Here is an 18,485-nt window from a genome sequence, read left to right as displayed (position 1 = left end):
CAGTCTCGAGGAAAACTTAAACGAGTTAAATCTACAAAGTTAAGTTTTTAACCTAATCGCTGGTGCTTTATCTGACCTCGTATAAAATACTACGGCTCTGGGTGACAATACGTCCCGTATTTGCTGGTACAGTCCATGTTTTTCTGTTCGACTTTTTTGTAAAAATGCCCTGGTTTTTCACGTATTTTCAACAAAGCGAACATGACTTTTATTCTTCAAATTAACGATTAAAATTATCTTCCCAACTCAGAAATTACATTACGATAATTACGATTACAAATAAAAATATTTATATCACATATTTGTCGTTTTTTTATAATTAACTGCTATTTAAAGTGGTTCTTCATTTCCCTCGGTTAGCGACTTTTCGGCGATTTTAGCACGAGTTGGCAACTTTGCTCACTTTTGGCATCATTTTTGGCGATAACTGGCAATGTCCCGTATTTTCCTGTATTTCGCGAAGCCGAATTTCACGTATGTTTCTCAAGTAAATATGGTCAGCCTACCACGTCTTATATGAATGTGTCACCGTCGATGTTTCACCGAAAATTTCTCAGGCAATTTTCCTGGTTGCAGCTTCTACCTTTGTTGTTAAGGTATCCGACTACGTTGAAAACGTCATTTTGGAAGAAAATATATATTTTAATTTTTTTTTTTATTAAAGCCCTATTTGTTGTGATTCCAAAACAGGCCTTGTTTTGTTTAAATGATGCTTAGAATCAAAGTTACGTTCACTTTAGTGTTGCGTTTTTACATACAAGTAATACGCGAATAAAGATTTTAAACGTGTTTTACGAAGAATGCTATTTTTGACATTTTACTTGACTTTGTGACATGATTTGTAAAAATTGATCCATTGCATCCTTACGAAATTTTAATGTGATATTTTGCTATATATTGTTGAGGTTATAAACCAAAATCTAAGGTGTATCACATATATTTTGTAAATTACAGTGTTTTATAGACAAAATGTAGGATGAAATTTCAAAAAATTCACACGTACTTAAACATATTATGGTGTAACTTATGAGCATATCATGCAATCCTTTAAATTTTGGTTAAATTTTTAACAAAATTATTAAGGCAACATTACTAGCTAAATGCACTGTGAAAATCACAAAGCATTTCATTAATAAAAGTTTTTGCGATCGTGTTTTGAATATCACATGAGTTTTGCCTAAAATTTGACATAAAAACGACTTTTTCATAGTAAATATAATAGGTAGACCAAAATTTGTCACTATTTTCACCATTTCGAGACACTCTCTATCAAAAAATGTAATTGAAGTTCATTCCAGAACCATTTTAAAGAAAAGTGACAAGAAAGGTAGTCGGATACCTTAAAACTAGGTTTATTTAAAAACGAATTATTTTAAAAGCTTCAATAGGAACTTTTGTTTTACGGTGGAATTTTTTTGCCCCGCCGATGTCCGCAAAAGATGGGTCTTACTGTATTATGAAAACCAATCATTTTTTATTGAAGCAAATACAGTGATACCTCAACTTTAGCCGAAATTCGATTCCTATAAGTTTCTGTGGAAAATCGTCTAATTTTTCCTAGGTAATTGCCCAACATTTAAATAAAAGTTTTATAAAGCACTAAGAAACTCTATAAAGAAAGTAAATAAAAACTGAAAGGCTGAGATGAACATCTTTGCAATTGGATGAAGGAGAACTTACAGGAAAGAAACTGAAGATCTTTTTATTTTACGCCTTGTACGTTAGAAAGTCTGGAAATTCTAAGCGGCCTCATCATTAAGAGTGGCAACCCGCGTGAGCGCGGTAATGGCCGATGATACCTCGGAAATAGTAAAAGAAATCGTTAAAATTTCACTTACTTCACAAAGACGAGAATATACAAATACAACGCCACAGAAGGCAAAATGCCCAACGAGGTGGCTGAGAAAAAGATGCCCATAAAAATATGGATGTCATATACTTCAAAAATTAGATGTCATATATTTCAAAAATTAGATGTCATATATTTCAAAAATTAGATGTCATATATTTCAAAAATTATAGATTTTATACTAGATATTATAAATATCTAGTATGCATCCACCTACTTATATTAAAAACAGAAAATAATAAATCGAAAACTTTTTAAGAAATAATTATTTAGAACAGTGGTTCTCAAGTGGTGCTCCGTGTGAACTCCCAGGGGCTCCGCGGCCGCTCGAAGAAAATAAAAAACAATAAATTTCAAAAAAAAAAATTATTAATATTTTTTAATAATAAAAATAAGTCAGAAACTTCGATAAATAAATAAAAAGTGGGCCTCCGGGGCTCCGCCATAGAAATTACATAGCGGAAAGGGCTCCGGGGATCAAAAAGGCTGAGAACCGCTGGTTTAGAATATAGCTTATGTATAACAACAGCGCCATCATAGAGCACAGTGACGTCAGCATTATCACTTGATGAGCCCGCCCGTATCTTTGGACACTATATAAGTTCGTGCACATAGTGCGGCGACAAAGAGGTACGGGAGTGCATAATAGAGACTAGTTGACGAAAACAATTCCATTGCTTTCTTCTACACTGCACACACTCGAGAAGAGACGTGAAAGAGAGAAAGGCTACGCTCATAGTGAAGCAAAGAGGTACGACTTATACATATCTTCGCAACAGCCAGTTGTTGAAAACCTTCGAGGTACGACTTACAAGAATTGTGACTAAGAAAAAAATGCATAGTGGTGGAGGAAGAGATGTTAGTACATAGTAAAAAGGGGGGAGGATAGAAAAAATGGCTGGAGGTGTTCCGAAATGTAAGCGTGTGATAACTGTAACACAACTGTAACACTGTGGTAAATTGTAACACATTTGACACATTTAAAAAGAAATACGATAAACATGTTGGGGTAAATCGAGAAGCTATCCATTCTTAGAATAAGACAACCATAAGTATTCTTTATGGGCGTTGTATAATATTTTATCATGTGTATAAATTGTTTATAATTTGTGTTAATTGCATTTTTAATTGGGTTGCTGTATTTTTGAAATATATGACAACCATATTTTTATGGGCATCTTTTTATCAGCTACCTCGTTGAGCATTTTGTCTGTTGTGGCGTTGTATTTGTATTTGTAATGACCCCAGCAAAAGAGGGAAAGAAAAAATAAGGGAGAAACGGACCAATCAATAGATAACGAAAATCAGCAGATCGAGGGGAAAACAAATATGTTCGTTCAAATCGCTCACCTCGTTGAGTGGCCTCCTTCTCTCTTTCGCCTCGCTTCTCGAGTATGTGCGGTGTAGAACAAAACAATAAAATTGTTTTCGTCGTTAGTCTCTATTATGAACTCTCGTACCTCTTGCTCGACGCACTATGTGCACGGCCTTAGTCAGGTTTTTAGGTGTCCACATGCAGCTAGAAATGAAGCTCCAGGAATGTACAGCAGCCATCTCCAATTGTTGCTCACGAGCACCATGGTGCTCATTGCTCGTGTCTAGGGTCGCAACTAGGGAGGGAGCAGACGGGTCTCGTGCCCCGGGCGCTAGATTCGAGGGAGCGCAAATTTCATTCTGAAACCTCTCCTTCAACATTACAAGGGGGCGTCAAAATGCGCGCTTGCCCCCGGTGACCAAGCATCTAGTTGCGGCCCTGCTCGGGTCTGATTTAGTTCTCGCCAGCACTCGATCAACGCTTCAATTGAACACGTTGTAAAAATTGCATTCAAAGATTACAATTTAACGCACATTTCAGGTATTAGTATGTCAAAGTTGCGTAAGGGACGCCCTTTGTTTGATGGTGGGCATAGGCAGTGCTCGTGACTGCAGAAAGATTTGAAAATCCCTGATGTACAAAGTATTCAGTTTAATGCCAAGCGTTTTACCGCGTGCATTGAAAACTTTCAAGTCTAGCTTTTTTACTCATCTTTTCTCATACAAGCTTAATCTTTCATTTTATATGAAATTGCTCAAAAGCTGTGTGAAAGAGAAATACGAGGGTCGTTTGATAAGTAAGGTAAATAAGTGTCGATGACATAGTAGTATGATTTCTTTCAGATTATTACAATTATCAATCTTCAAAGCATGTCACAACAAGTTTGAGCACAAAGAAATTTTTGTCACAAAGCTTTTGTGGTTTATTTTTTGGCGTTGTTCTAAGTTCGGATTGCAGTAGTTACTTCGGAAATGGTTCGGATAAGTACCTTGCAGTGAAAATTTTTTTTTAATCTAAAAAAAGTTGAAAGCTACCCAGATCAAAGCTGAATTGGAATAAGTTCACGGAAGCTCTGCACCATCATTAAAGACCATTTATTTCTTTATCAACGAATTTAAACGGGCCGCACATCCACCGAAGAAGAAGAGCCTTCTGGGCTTCCGGTTTTGGCCACCCCCATGGAAATCATCGGAGAAGTCCATGGCATCGTCATGGAAGATCTCAGATTGAAGGTAGTGAGATAGTTGATGTTGTGGGCATTTCAATAGAATGGGTTTGTAATATTTTCTCGACGAGAAATTGTAAATGAAAATGCGAAATAAGTGTCGCGATTGCTGAAGATTGATCAAAAGCGAATGCAAAAGACATTTAAACGAACATTTACCGACATTGGCTCATATTCGTTAAGACTTTCGGCGTTCATTTTTGACAGTTTAGGCGAAAAAAAGATTCATCACTACATCACTATACCTAGTGGCGTCGGAGCTGTTGGTGTTCGAGCACCCACAGTCACCTCCTGACTGTACACTTGAGTCAAAACAACAGTCAAAGCAGTGGATGGAGCTTAGCGAAACGGCTGGTTTTTTGCAAATCGGACAAGTTTTTTTTTTCTAATTTGACCAGTTGGAGCTAGAAGGGTATTTGCAGAATTGGCGATTAAAATTTTTTTCGACTATTCGATTTCGAACTTTGCCAATCTTTTAGTGCTTGTAGTTCGCCATTAAAACCAGATATTTCGATGGAATTGATGTCACCTTATAGCAGTTTTTCTGTTCTTTTCTGTGTGCTTATTTTTAGTATAGGCCTTCCAGAAACGTCACAAATTCTTGTTTTTTAAGAGATTTGACACATTTTTTTTCCTTAATCGATTATCCACTATAACTCGAAAACGGTTTGAGATAGGACAGGGTTGGGGGAGGGGTGTTTCATGATTCACTTGGGCTCGTCTACCACCCCGTTTCATTTGGCAGAATAGGTCGGATTCACCCTGCATACATAGGCTCCGGAACCTAGAGGCTGAGGCCATTTGAGCCCCATAAATTTTGTATGGGGGCTGACCCCCCAATAATTTCTGAAAAACAATGTAATGCAGCTTCTCTCTCCTGCGTACCCGCTTGAATCCTGTATATACGGGACGACTAGCAACTTTCAGCAGCCTAATGTTTTCTTCAAGTCGACGCCTCTGCCTGTATGTCTATAAATGCTGTGCTATCCAAATTAAATATATATATACCAATATATATACATAAATGAATAAATACAATCTAAATAGAGATTCTATTCTAGAAGCACTGCATATTTTTTATTTTAATCCATACTTATCAAAAAGATTTCTCATTTTACTAACAAATATTGGAAACATTATTTTTTTTAGCTCAATGTTTTGAAAGCAGTTTTGTAGAGAAGGGCATATCAATAGATTTACTTAAGTGTTACATTTTTAACATATCACCATTTTTTCCCTTGTATATATTTGCTCATAGGAAAATTGTACCACAAGGGATTGATTGCATTTTAAAAATGTAATTTTGTTATTCCACAAATATTTAACATAATATCTAGAAAGAATATCACACATATTTCTCATCAATTTTATTTTCTTTACTCGATATTGACAGAAATTTATTTTTGACTCAAAATGTCTCATAAAATTAGTTTTCAGTTAATCAATTTAGGATGAATAGAAATTCATAGGACTGAAACATAATAAAAGAAATTGAGATTTATATAAATCTTTTGCATAATTGTTTGACATTGAAAACTTTCTGCATTTAACATATAATAAATAGCTGATTTCATATGAAAATTACTTAATGTTGTTATTTTAAAACATTATTGAAATCATAGTTTCATAGAAAGAAAATTAATAAAAATATATGTAAAAAAATTGTCTCTTATATATCAAGATTTAAAGACATTGTTTCTTTTTCCAGCTAATCATTTCAGGTTTGATAGTTGTATGTTTTGCGCAAAGGAGGAACAGATATGCATATCTGGTAGGATTTATCTTTCTCTGCTCATTGTATATACAATATATATATATATATATATATATTCACACACATAAAATAGTAAATATATGCATTTTGTTCTTTTTTTTATAAATTATCTATTGAATCTCACGTTCATTAGAATCATTAAACAAGGTATATATTTTTACAAATTTTTGATTGCCGTAAAATAAAAAATTAAAACTATATAGCATGTATGAGTAAACATTTAATGGGCCATAATAATAATGTTTATCATATAATAGGTCTATTCATTCATTGTTATTAAAGTTTCTCAAATTTGTATTCTGAAAAATTATAATTGAGGATGCATTAGTTTTTTCCTTGCATTCCAAAAAGCAGTACACAGAACCTTACATCTATTCCTCGCATGTCAATTAGAACTGTGTATTTAGTACATAATACAGGATCATCTTGAGAGCATCATGGGCCCCCCTACCTGGCTGGAAATATCAGCCTACCAATTTACGTTCTTGCATGGTCAGTATGGAAAAATGGTTATACTTTGTGGTTAGTGTAATCAAAGTGCATGAGTAGTCACAAGACAATATTCTATCGCATTTCTAAAAAAAATGACCAGCATTCCAGTGCATAAAACTATTTCAAATGTTGTAAAATGGCTGGGAAAATCTGATAGTGTGCAAAATTGTTCTTGATTAGGAAGACCTAAGTGCTATGATGGATAAGTAAGTGACAAGGAAGTTATATAATGGTTTTTCAACAGATTCTTTTGCCATTTGCATCATCATCTTTATTGAAACAATTGTATAATGATAAGAATTTTCAAGCAGCTGACATATCAATGTTCATCACTCAATCAGGCCTGTTTGAAACTGATATTTAATTTTCAGTTATGCAGAAATTTGAATAGTTTGCTGTTCAATTTGCATGCAATCCCTGAATTTTCAAGATAAATTGTCTCAAAATATAAAATTAAACAACTTAATTTTAATTATAGGGTGATTAAACTTATTTAATTTCACACATTACACATTCATAAAGACAAACATTTACAAGATATTGATTAGGGAACAATTAGGAAAAACATGCAAGTTAGATTTAGAAATTTCTACAAAAAATAATTTGTTTATATAAAAATGCTATAACATGAATATCTCTATCTCATTTAAAATATTTCACAATTTGAAGCATATGTCTACGATCAACAGTTGAGAAAATAAAAGCCAGGAACTTTTATGGACATGTTGTACATGAGATACAAAGCGTATATACAATTGAACCCTGTTATAGCATCACAAATTTTTAGTGAACAAATCTTTCATATAAGGATTGTAATGTAAAAACCCTGTTTTAGCACCAACTGATTATAATGTTAACTATTGTTTGGGTGTATATATAGCCTATGTGTCATTTTCCAAAAAATTTCATTACCACTCTTCTCCCATTTTTTTTTTGCAAAAGGAGTTGTGAGGATTTATTATCCTTTCACTCCCCTAAGGCCATGGGGGGACCAGAGGGCCTGGTCTCCCCGAAATGTTGGAAAATGGCAGATTTTTATGAAATAACCTGATTAAGTTTATTGTTCTGTCTTTCCCCTGAAACATTGATTGCCCCCTCTGAAAGAAGTTTCTGGCTACGGTCCTGCATTCCACTGTTATTATCGGTCAACATTTAAAAGTTGAGAGCAAATGACTTAAAGAAAAAAAATGGCATAGTCAAGAGTTTTTTTTTTTTCGGTGTCTTCTGAGAGTACATTTCTAAAGGCAATTTCTATGGCAAATAAGAAAACTCAAACAAGCATTACAAAATATTTTTCCAGAAAAATTATGGACTAAAAAAAATGCCCCCCATTTTATTTTCCTTTGCTTATTTTGCTTTTGTACTTATAAAATGCATAGATAAATTTATGCAGAATTAAAATAATTTTAAAGGTAAGTAAGTTAAGTGTTTCTGTTAAAAGTTTTATATTAAAAAAATGCAAGTAATTGTGTACTGAACAATTGTACTCTGAACAAACCCACTTTTTATGAACAAAGGGTATGACATCATGCAAAACAGAAGAGCGTTTTATTCTGAATTCTTCGCACTCACTACACCCACTGATACCAACCAGTCTTTGAAAATTGACCTTAACCTTTCCCTCAAAAGTTTGAAGTTGGTTCTTCAAAAACAAGGAACCATTCTTTTATTGTTTGGTTTATTCATATAAAAGCTACAAAAAAGTTAATAACCTGATGATCACTAGAGGAAAACTCATCGCCTGCCGAACAGGGTCATATTAAGAATATCATGGGTTCTCGGACCAAGTGATTTTTCTGAGGCCCTACCTGGAAAATTCAACTACTTATCGTTTTTCTGAGGCCCTTCTGCTCATGAGGCCCCCAGGCCGTACCCGGGTGGGCCCATACATTAAGACGGCACTGCTGCTGAAACATGTTCAACAAGATTGTCGGAACTAGTGAGAATCAAATCCAAAATGGAACTGCCCCTAGTAGTTTCTGATACAAGAAATTAACGAGCACCATTGGCGCATGTAAAGGGGGGTGTGGGGTTCTACCCTCCCCTCAAGCCAAGATTATAGTTATTTTGCAGGAAAAAATTCCTTTGAGAAAATTCTGCATACGTCTATGACGAGCACCATTTTAACAAAATCTTGCTCATATTGGTCCCTACCCAATAGATTCTCCCAATCGATACCCGGATATAATTAAAATCCTATAATATATTACTACCTTTTTATGTTTACACGTGTACAAAATTTCTTCATGAATCTTGGAGATGTACTTTGGATCCCGATTCGGTGGTTATAGCAAATTCCTACAATAAACTTATGACACTTTTTCTTTTCAAGCCCAACCCATGTAGTTTCAATATCCCTTTTCTATACCTTACACTCTCTAGCTTTCAAACATGATTCAACGTAAATCAAAAGACTCCAACCTTTTTCCTATCCTATCCATTTTTCAAAAATGTATCATATTCTGAGATGTGTAACATAGATTCATCCCCATCATTTGCCCATGATTTTGTAATGACTACAAGGTCTCGGCCCTCCACAACTATATAACATAGTTTCCAAAAAATCTTTCTTATTACCCAAGCTCCTGGCATTTATTAGCACACATTTTAATTTGCCCCGTGATTTAGTGTCAATTGAGAAGCTATCCAAGCTAGAATTGAATAATTCTTCATCTACATTGTTATTATTATCATTAACTAACCCACATTCCCATCTACCTGGTTTGGAATAAAAAAATCTGACCTATATAAGCCTATCGTAAACCTCCCAGACCCCCCCTCCCATTCAGGTAAATCCCATCCCAATGAAGCCACCTATAGCAGAATGCCAGAAATTCCAAGAACATGACCCCAAAAGAGAAGCAAATGACCTTCAGGCCCGAGTTGAAATACTGGATCCTACTCCTAAATGCCCTACTACCCTATTGGCACTACTGGAATCACTGCCACATCTGAACCCCCCCCCCCCCGAGTGGATAATAGTAAGTCTCAGCCCTCTGACAGAGACTCACTAATATTCGCTCCTACCTGATTCGTTCCCACCTACATGACTACTTACCCAGGTAGTTGTCACCTATGAAAAATGTCTTGATTGAGACAAAAGTTTCCTGGGGGAAGATTAGCAACATAAACCCCTATACACCTTGTTCAAGATATTGCATTGCACACAAACTATCTTATCTACTAAGAACAATAGTATTAGGCCTAAAGAAATAAATACCAATTACCAAGAATACCAGAAAAACAAAACTGTTCTGTTTGATACACTACGCTGAAAAAACCCAAAACAAAAAGTACAGAAAATTTTTTGTATCAAAAAAAAGGGGGAGGGGAACAACAAAATGGCCGAAACACAGAACAAGATTTTCACAATTGGTATGAGCAAATAGGCAACCCATAGATTATCAACTACAAACAAATGAACTGAAAATCTGACAAGAGTTCAAATAAAAGCGAAAGAGAGAAAAAAATTAAAGCAATCCAAATATATGCAAATGAAAATTTAAAAAATGAAATAATAAACATTTATTTCAAAATCCAAGATGGCTGACCTTCACGGGAACATGGAAATTCTTCAAAATAAAATTTGTTGGCGAATACTATCTAACACTTAAAAAAATTGAACACTATTCAACACAAATACAATAAAAACACTGAGAATTAAATCCAAAAAGCAAAGACAAAATCGATGTGAATGCAGAAAAATCTAGAACTAAACACAAGAACAAAGAAAAACTTCAAAATGGCACACCAAGGGTGCACTAAACTTAACCGCCAGCCCCTAATCGGCATGGTCCCACTACCCAATTTGCCAATTGCCAGCAAATTGAGCGAGATCAGAAGCGTGTTATCACAGTGATGTCCGAGACGAGAATGAAAAGGAAAGTTTGAGTAAGAGACACTTCTATTTGAAAAGCAGTTTTATCCTAATCTATGTTCCTTTGACTGAGACACCTCTACTTTAAGGGACAAAAAGTCTAGTCCCATGGGTGTCTCTTATTGAGACTTTTCACTGCATAGTGACAGTGACGTTCTAAAAGGAAATTGCATTTTTGAGTTATGCATATCGTAAGAATGGTGAAAAATGCTTCTACATATTTCAAAACAGCAACAACTCTTAACTCTGATTATATACTCTCTGCTGTAATTAAATCTGAGTTGATTCACATTCAGTTCCATACAAAAAGTGAATCTTTAAAATGCAGAATATTCTCAAAATAGAATTTTGATTTGCTGCATTTTTCATCTGGACCATTGATATGTACTTATATTATTATGAATGAAATGAAATATTTCTATACTTTTGAAGTACCAATAACTCAATCAGTGTGTATAAAATGTTATGGTTGTTTGAAAAAGAATTTAAAATCATATAACAAGATTTTCATCAAATTTAATGAAAACACATGCCTATGGTTGATCGGTGGTCAAAATTCTTGTTAGCAATAAACATTTAGCCTTTTCCTGCGTTTGTGTATTTAAGTGTTTAACATATTCTCTTTTTATATTTTAGATGAAAATAGCTGGTGGTTGCTGCCTTATTTGTGCTCTACTCTGTGTTGTGATAACTGTAACTACCACCGTTGTTCATATGAACAGATTGCAAACTCTGCATGAGTGTGTGTATACACCCCAAGCTAAAACATGCATGTGTGTCTCTGCTATTGCAGATCATGGTGCACAGGATGGTTTGTATTTCATCTTTATTTAATTTTATTCAAGACTTGAATAATAAAATATACTGCATCCCCCCTTCTGAAGGAATAGGACTCTAAATAGTTTTCAACAAGTAATATGACATTGCTGATGTCTATACACATTGACATTTCTTTTATGATCAAAAACAACACTAGCTGTAGTTGATGCATATGTATTATTAAAAATAACTACAGCCAGTGCAGTTTTTATGTGGGAGGAATCTTTATTTGATGTGTCATATTGGATGAATATGTATTTATATATTTTTTGGTTTTTACACACTGCAACATAGCTCCAAAATTATTTAGAGATTTAGATTTCCTTATATAAATAATTCTATATTATATAATATAGAATATTATCTATTAATATAATCTTCATATTATATAATCATTTTTTTTCATGCTAGTATTGTTCTAAAATTCTTTTTCCTCTCCTTCATCTTGTCAACAACACATTAATTTTTAACAACTGATTGGTCCACAGCAAAATTCCTAGGGAGAAAAATTTTTTGGCCTGTCCATCATCACATAACCTTAAGCATCAGGTTTAAGAATCACATCATGGTTGCATTTGAAGCTTGATTATTAATGTTCTCCTTACGAACAGATTCTTACACATAGATGAGCGGTTGTTAAGAGACAGAAAGTGACACCCCCTAGCTAAAAATACCTGCCTACCATTTTACATATTTATACCCCAAAATTGTAAACAGATTTTGTCAAAATGATGCTCCATGTATTAAGGTGGCTCTGGATGCGATGTGCACATTTGAGATACATACCCATATTCAGTTTGATAACCTTGCAGTACAAAGGCCATTTTGTTATTATTTAATTTAAATTTTACATGTAAGTAATATAGTAATTTTCATCTTTATCATAAAACAATTTGTGTAAATTAACCTCCTAACGTACAGGGATGAGATATCATGGCCCCGTGTAGATGGAAGAAATGGGTACAAGAATTCTCTCTCTTTTTCCAGACTCTTCATTGGTAACACTGTAAAAGAAAACCGTTTTATTTTTATATTTTCCTTTACCTCAACACATTATCTTTTCTTTTTTCTCCCTGTTTACTATTTGATGAGTAAAAGAAAATATAGCATTAACATACATAGAGAGAAGGTGGCTGGAGAAAGAGAAAGAATGAAAAACCTGCTCGCTCCTCCAAAATATTTTTTACTTCCCTGGAATATTTTTCCCCTTCATTCTATGCATTAATAATAGTAATACCAAGTTTTGAGACTTATCTCTGCTAGTTTAATTGCACATCATCCAAATTTGTTGCTAGAAGTCTGTATGTAGAGAGGTTAAAGTAAAATACAATACAATAAAACCGAGACACAACAGGCCATAGGCTCTGCTAGGTGGTTGCAAAAAAAGTAAAATTTGATTTTTTTAATATTGATTTTATTCAAAATGCTGATAGCTCAGAGATTAAGCAATTCCAGATGGGGTGCAAGATTTTCACATGTCTAGCAATGTTCCTTTTAAGCTGCACACGCAAATCCCAAAATCCACCATTGATGTATAAAATGAATTGTCTTGCCACGCATAGAAAAACAGGTCACTTACATAAAATTATAGGGAAAGTTAATGTCTAGTGGTACTTTTGTGCCTCATAGCTGAAGTTAGGATTTCAAATAATTTTTTGTATACTGTTTAGATGGCAGGACTTACCTGTAGTATCTCGGAACATCATCTATTTGCCCTGAAAGGGAAATATGATCTTTATAGTTACCTCAGATTTGAGAAGAAAAGATTGAATTGTGGACATATTCGCGGTGCTCTATAACGACAAATAAAATATCCCCACAAATTATTACATTTCCTTTCTGATTAATAACATCCAAGAAAAAAGAACAAAATATTATACCCTAACTCGTTCTTGATTGTTGGCCATATACCTTACATGAGCACCACATATATTGTTTTAATAAAAAGAGACATTAGACTCAAATTTTTTCAACCCAGATAGCAAGTAAATACACGTGAAATAAAAATTAAAAATATATATTATGCAATATTACAATTATATCAACTGCACATCATTGTCCGCCATGGTTGAATGAACCAAGTATTCTGCAAAAAAAAAATTTAATTTACTAGAACATGGTTTTCATTGATTCATAACATTTTATACTGCATTCTTACATATCTAATGTATAGTGCTGGTTTTTATGAGACATTGTAATTTTTTTTCAATATTTTTCAGCCCATCGTTTTATTTTCAACAATACACCAAACTGTGAAGTTGTTCATGGGAGCCTATACTCTTGCTTACGGGCCTTATTTAGTTTCTCTGTCATTGGAATACTTGTATGCATATTTTCGTCCATGCTTGTATATCAACTGCTAAGTCATGAAAAGAAAAAGCTGTACTGGGAACAGGTATTGCTGCTTTGCAGTTTTTTCTTATTATTTAAGAGCGTTTTGTAAAAAAAAGACTGCTTCTATCTATTTTGAGATTTTAATACGATTTTTATAAGAATGATTATGCGTTTTATGCTACGTTTTTATAACTTTATTTATTTTTGTTTTAGCTGGAGCTTAGGCGTCGTTTTTTGTATCAGCGTCACCCACATCAGAACATTTGTGGTTGTTATGAAGATCTTTATCCATGGCAATTCTGGGACATGTTTGATTACAGAGTGTTAGCTTCTCATGCTCTCATGCCAGATCGATGTCCTGGGTTACCTTCGGAAGAAGAACCTGCTGCTCAGCCAATTTCAATGTCTCGGAATATGAGCACTACTAGAGGAGGTCATAGAACTTCCAGTTGGAACTGGTTTCCCTGGCCAAGGCAAAATGTCACTCAGCAAAGTGGGTGCAATAGCAGTAGTATTGAGACCAACAATACCAGACATCAGAGCTTTGTTAGACGTCTCATGTCACGTGACTGTTGGAATCAGCATGTGAGTGGTCAAGGAAACAATACCTCAGAAGATCTTGCGACATTAAGTGATGCCACAGGAACATTACCATGGAGGAGTGAATGTATTCATATATTTCGACCTAGTCCTCGTAATAATAATTGTGCACCTCCTGTTAGATTTGGGATTCGCTCAAGAAATTCACCTTACAATAGACATTACAGTGGGCATAGACGAACAAGGTCTAATGATGGGGTTTTCCATCATCTTCACATGAATTCTGCTCCTCGATATGCTCATCCCTATTCTCTCACAGATGCTAATGGAGGGATTTCTTGTCATTTTTCTGCATGTGAAATACCTCGATACATGTGGGGACCACCTCCACCATATTCTCAACCACCATCTGTTGAAAATATACCTGCATATGAAGAAGGAAATACTCATACATCTCATAGGTCTACTTCTGGCCTTCCTCAGAGCAATAGGAACATGGAAATTTCTTCTCTAGAAATACAGCCTGCTGGTACAAACTCTGTTTCATCAAAAGTCAGCACTCCTTTGTCTGAGCGCAGGTTTCTATGTCATAATTTCTCTTCAGAAGGAATAACATTGACTATTGGCAGTAATTTTTCTGATTTGCAGACACAAAATCATGTGAATCATGAGTCTAAGCAAGAGGAAACATGCATTGTTGAAGTACATGTGCCATATATACTTCACAAGAGTAATATTGTATTCAACACACTGCCTACAAGAAGTTGTCGAAAAAAAGAGACAAATCCATTTAAGTCCTTGTCGAATATACCTCTTGGACTTTCTCGTAAACTAAGTAGTCTAAAGCAAGAAAAAAATAATAAGGAAAACCTTTCTGTGATTGAAGCTTGCTGTGAAACAAAAGAAGATATAGGTTGTACTTTATCACATGTTTCTGAAATAAATGATATGGAACCATCATTATGTGATGCTCTTACTCTGCATACAATATCACGACAGCATGAAAATCACAGTGCTAATACTTCACCAGCTAGTAATACATCATTGAGCTTTGTAAGCTACCAACCAACACTGATAGAAATCCCATCCGATTTCAAATCTAGCCTTTTGATAGCAACCAGCCCATCTACTCCAGTTACTGAGAATATAAAATTTTCCAATAAAATGTATGCCCAGTCTATGCCAAATCTTAGTATTTCTAATTCTCCTCTCATCTGCCACATACGTAGAGTTCCTTCTAGCGGAAATACTTCTACATCCCAAGATTTTGCTGATTTTGAGTTTGAAGAAGATAGCTCACCATTGGTCATGTGCAGTCCAGTATCAGACATTCAAACATTGCCTGATGATAATATCTCAGATAATTCATGCATATTATTGCCTTGTCCTCAGCGCTTTAGGAGTGTGAAAAATTCTGAAGTGCCATTTTCTAGTTATTCTAGTGCAAGCTCTTGTGAAGCTTCTAGTGCTGTTGCAGATAAGCGCTGTGTCTCTCCTTCAGCAAGTACTTGTAGTGCAAAATCAGGTGATGCGTTGGTGCAAGATTCAGAACAAGAGCTTGAAAATCAATTCATGCATCATAAACCTCCACCATCATCCTCTATAATACTTTCAGAACGACCATTGGTGAATTGTTCTGTGAATTGCAATATTCATCATCTTCACAGATATCACCCTCCAAGGAAAACTGTTCAAAGCAGTGAGCAGATGAGAGATGGCCATTTGCGAAGTGCTTCACATGAACGAACAAAAAATTTCATTGTAACTATCAAAAGTGTGAATGTGTAAAGGATATATGTATATGCTGTTCTACTTTCACCTACAAAGTATGGTAGGTACTAAAGATTTCTTATTCAAAAAGAGATGGAAGTTGTATAAATGAGATCATATCTAGTAAACCAAAGCATGTGTTCTCCCCTGCAATGGGAAGGTTTTACCTTTCTGTGCATAATGGAAAGTTGTGATTTTTCACACAATAAAAATAAAGTTTGAATTTTTTTTCAATCTGAACTGGGGTAGGGAGTAAACATATTTTTCCATTAAATCAAAGAGGATAGGTTATTTATTGCAGAAGATTTTGGGAGAAACACCTACTTATGAACATGGCTTCTTCCATCTGTCAAGTGCGTTAAATAATTATGAAATCATGTGTGCCTGCCACAAGATGGATATGTCAGACAGTAAAAAAAACAGCATATTTAAACTTAGTCAGATACCTTTCTTTTTTTAATAAATCATTGAATCGGTTCTATCCAGTCTTTCTTAAGAGTATCAGTAACAGCATATGAGAATTATAAGGGACCATGTAATTTTTTGAAGAAACATGCCACACCTCCATATTGGAAGGTAAAAAATATATTATTGTGAATATATTTTTTATAGAAATTATGGATATAGAACAACCAGTGTGAATGGGCATATTTATCATATGTTCTTTTAGCTCATCTAAAAAAAATAAATATAACTAATTTTTTTATGGCCAAAGATACAATTTTATTGAATTTGTCTCTTGAGGGAACAGTTATTTCTTTAATTTAAAAATTCTGCCATAAGTTGGAAAAATTACTCCCCTTCCTTTTAAGTTAATAAATGTGATTGTGTATAACAATATGTTTAAGGATAAGAAACTAATCTTAATGAAAAGTTCTACGCTATGAAAAATCAGTGAATGAGATTGATAAGAATAATTGTCTATATAATGTATTTCTGTACTTTGTAATTTTGAATAAATATTCTCTTGTGAATGTTTTATAGTGCACTCACAGTTTCATCAAGCGATCTTTCGTTTTAGTACCGATAATTAATAAAAAAAATTTGCATTTTATAAAACTTTTAAAAAATGAATTATAATATAAAGGTAATGTAATAATAAGTATATGCTTTTATCTCTCTCTTGGATATCACTGGAATGCTATATGTTCAAGTTTTATTCTATTTAAAGTTTATTCCCATTGTGATAAATACCACATTTTATTGCAATACTATAATCATATAAATCACCATTTTTTATCCAGTCATAATCACCAGCAAAATTTATGTTGTGTATAAGTTTGTTTTGTTTTTGAATGTTTTTGATTATGTTGTTTGTTGTAAATTTTCATTCTGCTTTGTCACCAAAACAAAAGCACTGTTATGTTTTCTAAGTCACTTGAATAAATTTTTTCCACTAAATCCTAGTATTCAGTGAGTTTTGTGCAGATTGTATTGTGTTAAAAGTTTTATTAAGTTTATTTTAAACATGGAAAAAAAGTTGATTTTTTCAAAGAAAATCCCAGATATTTAATATGTATCTAATCCATAAAATCAGAGTAATCTTAATGCATAAGCTCACCTGAGTAGTCTGGAGAGCCTTGAGTGCCTAGGGAAACCTATAATAATTAGCTTTGGATATATAATTTTCAAGAGATTTTCGAGAGTAGGTGAATTGGTATATATTTAGGTGGTATACTGACCAGCAGACTAACTTCCACCTTTGCATTGCAAATGCAAGCCAGTCTCCCCCTCTAAAAAAAAGTCTTGCCACAGTGGGCAAGAGTGCCTCAAGATGTTATTCCAAAGATGTTACATTTAGCTATAGAGAATGATGTGAACAGGATGCAATTCCTGTTTTAAAGCACACTGAACATGAACTTTGAAGTCTAGAATAGAAGCTGATGTTTTGATGACACCCTGTAAAATATGAATGGGAATTTCCCCCTACTTGTTTCAATTTTTATGGCTGAATAATGAATCTAAACTGTGCATTAATAATTAGGATACTCATAAAAATGAAGCCATTTTTAAGCACAAAAATTCTGGTTCATAATAATAGAGCATCACAATGACCCTTCTCATACATTAAGACCGATTAAAAGAGTTTTGAAGAAGATTGAACTCAAAGTGGTCAAATAGCTGTGTTTCTATGCCTTTCTTTATGCCAAGGGTTCATGAAGCCCTTGCGTGTTTCTCTGAGAGCTGTCAAGAGGTCTTAGAGCTTAGATAAAGAAAAAATTAACTGGTTGTTTTCAAATTGTTAAATATTGAATATTAGTTTGTTGGTACAAGGGGTCAGTGACCATCATCTAATAGGTACAAAATGTCAGTAGAACACAAAATGTTAAGAACCCCCTGAACTTTTTTCTGTCACCATCAACTGCATTCTCATGTTTAGGCCTCGGCCAACATTATTGTATAAATAAATAAATCTATATGGGATGTAACGACTAAAAACTAGATAATGTTTAAAGATGGTTGGTGATGGTTGAACATAGAGAAATATGT

General features: G+C 34.1%; 1 protein-coding gene across 4 annotated transcripts in view; it reads left to right on the top strand.

Moving 5' to 3' along the window:
* Nucleotides 1-17,394, top strand: part of LOC149065459 (uncharacterized) — an 85,084-nt gene extending 67,690 nt beyond the window's left edge. For 2 of the 4 annotated variants that reach the window (XM_089253561.1, XM_089253562.1), the window contains exons 4-7: nt 6,098-6,160; nt 11,169-11,343; nt 13,571-13,746; nt 13,899-16,162. In XM_089253561.1, the coding sequence (XP_089109687.1) occupies nt 6,098-6,160; nt 11,169-11,343; nt 13,571-13,746; nt 13,899-16,013 (2,529 nt within the window). In that variant the 3' untranslated portion in view covers nt 16,014-16,162. Of the gene's footprint in view, nt 1-6,097; nt 6,161-11,168; nt 11,344-13,570; nt 13,747-13,898 lie in introns of all 4 variants that reach the window. The other 2 variants (XM_089253563.1, XM_089253564.1) reach the window with 2 other exon arrangements.
* The last annotated feature ends 1,091 nt before the right edge of the window (nt 17,395-18,485 follow it).

The sequence above is a fragment of the Pholcus phalangioides genome, unplaced genomic scaffold, assembly GCF_987345545.1.
Source record: "Pholcus phalangioides strain wild (caught in Gottingen) unplaced genomic scaffold, Ppha-v1.0 ptg000039l_1, whole genome shotgun sequence".
Classification (NCBI taxonomy): Eukaryota; Metazoa; Arthropoda; class Arachnida; order Araneae; family Pholcidae; genus Pholcus; species Pholcus phalangioides.
This window is presented reverse-complemented; position numbering and strand designations above follow the sequence as displayed.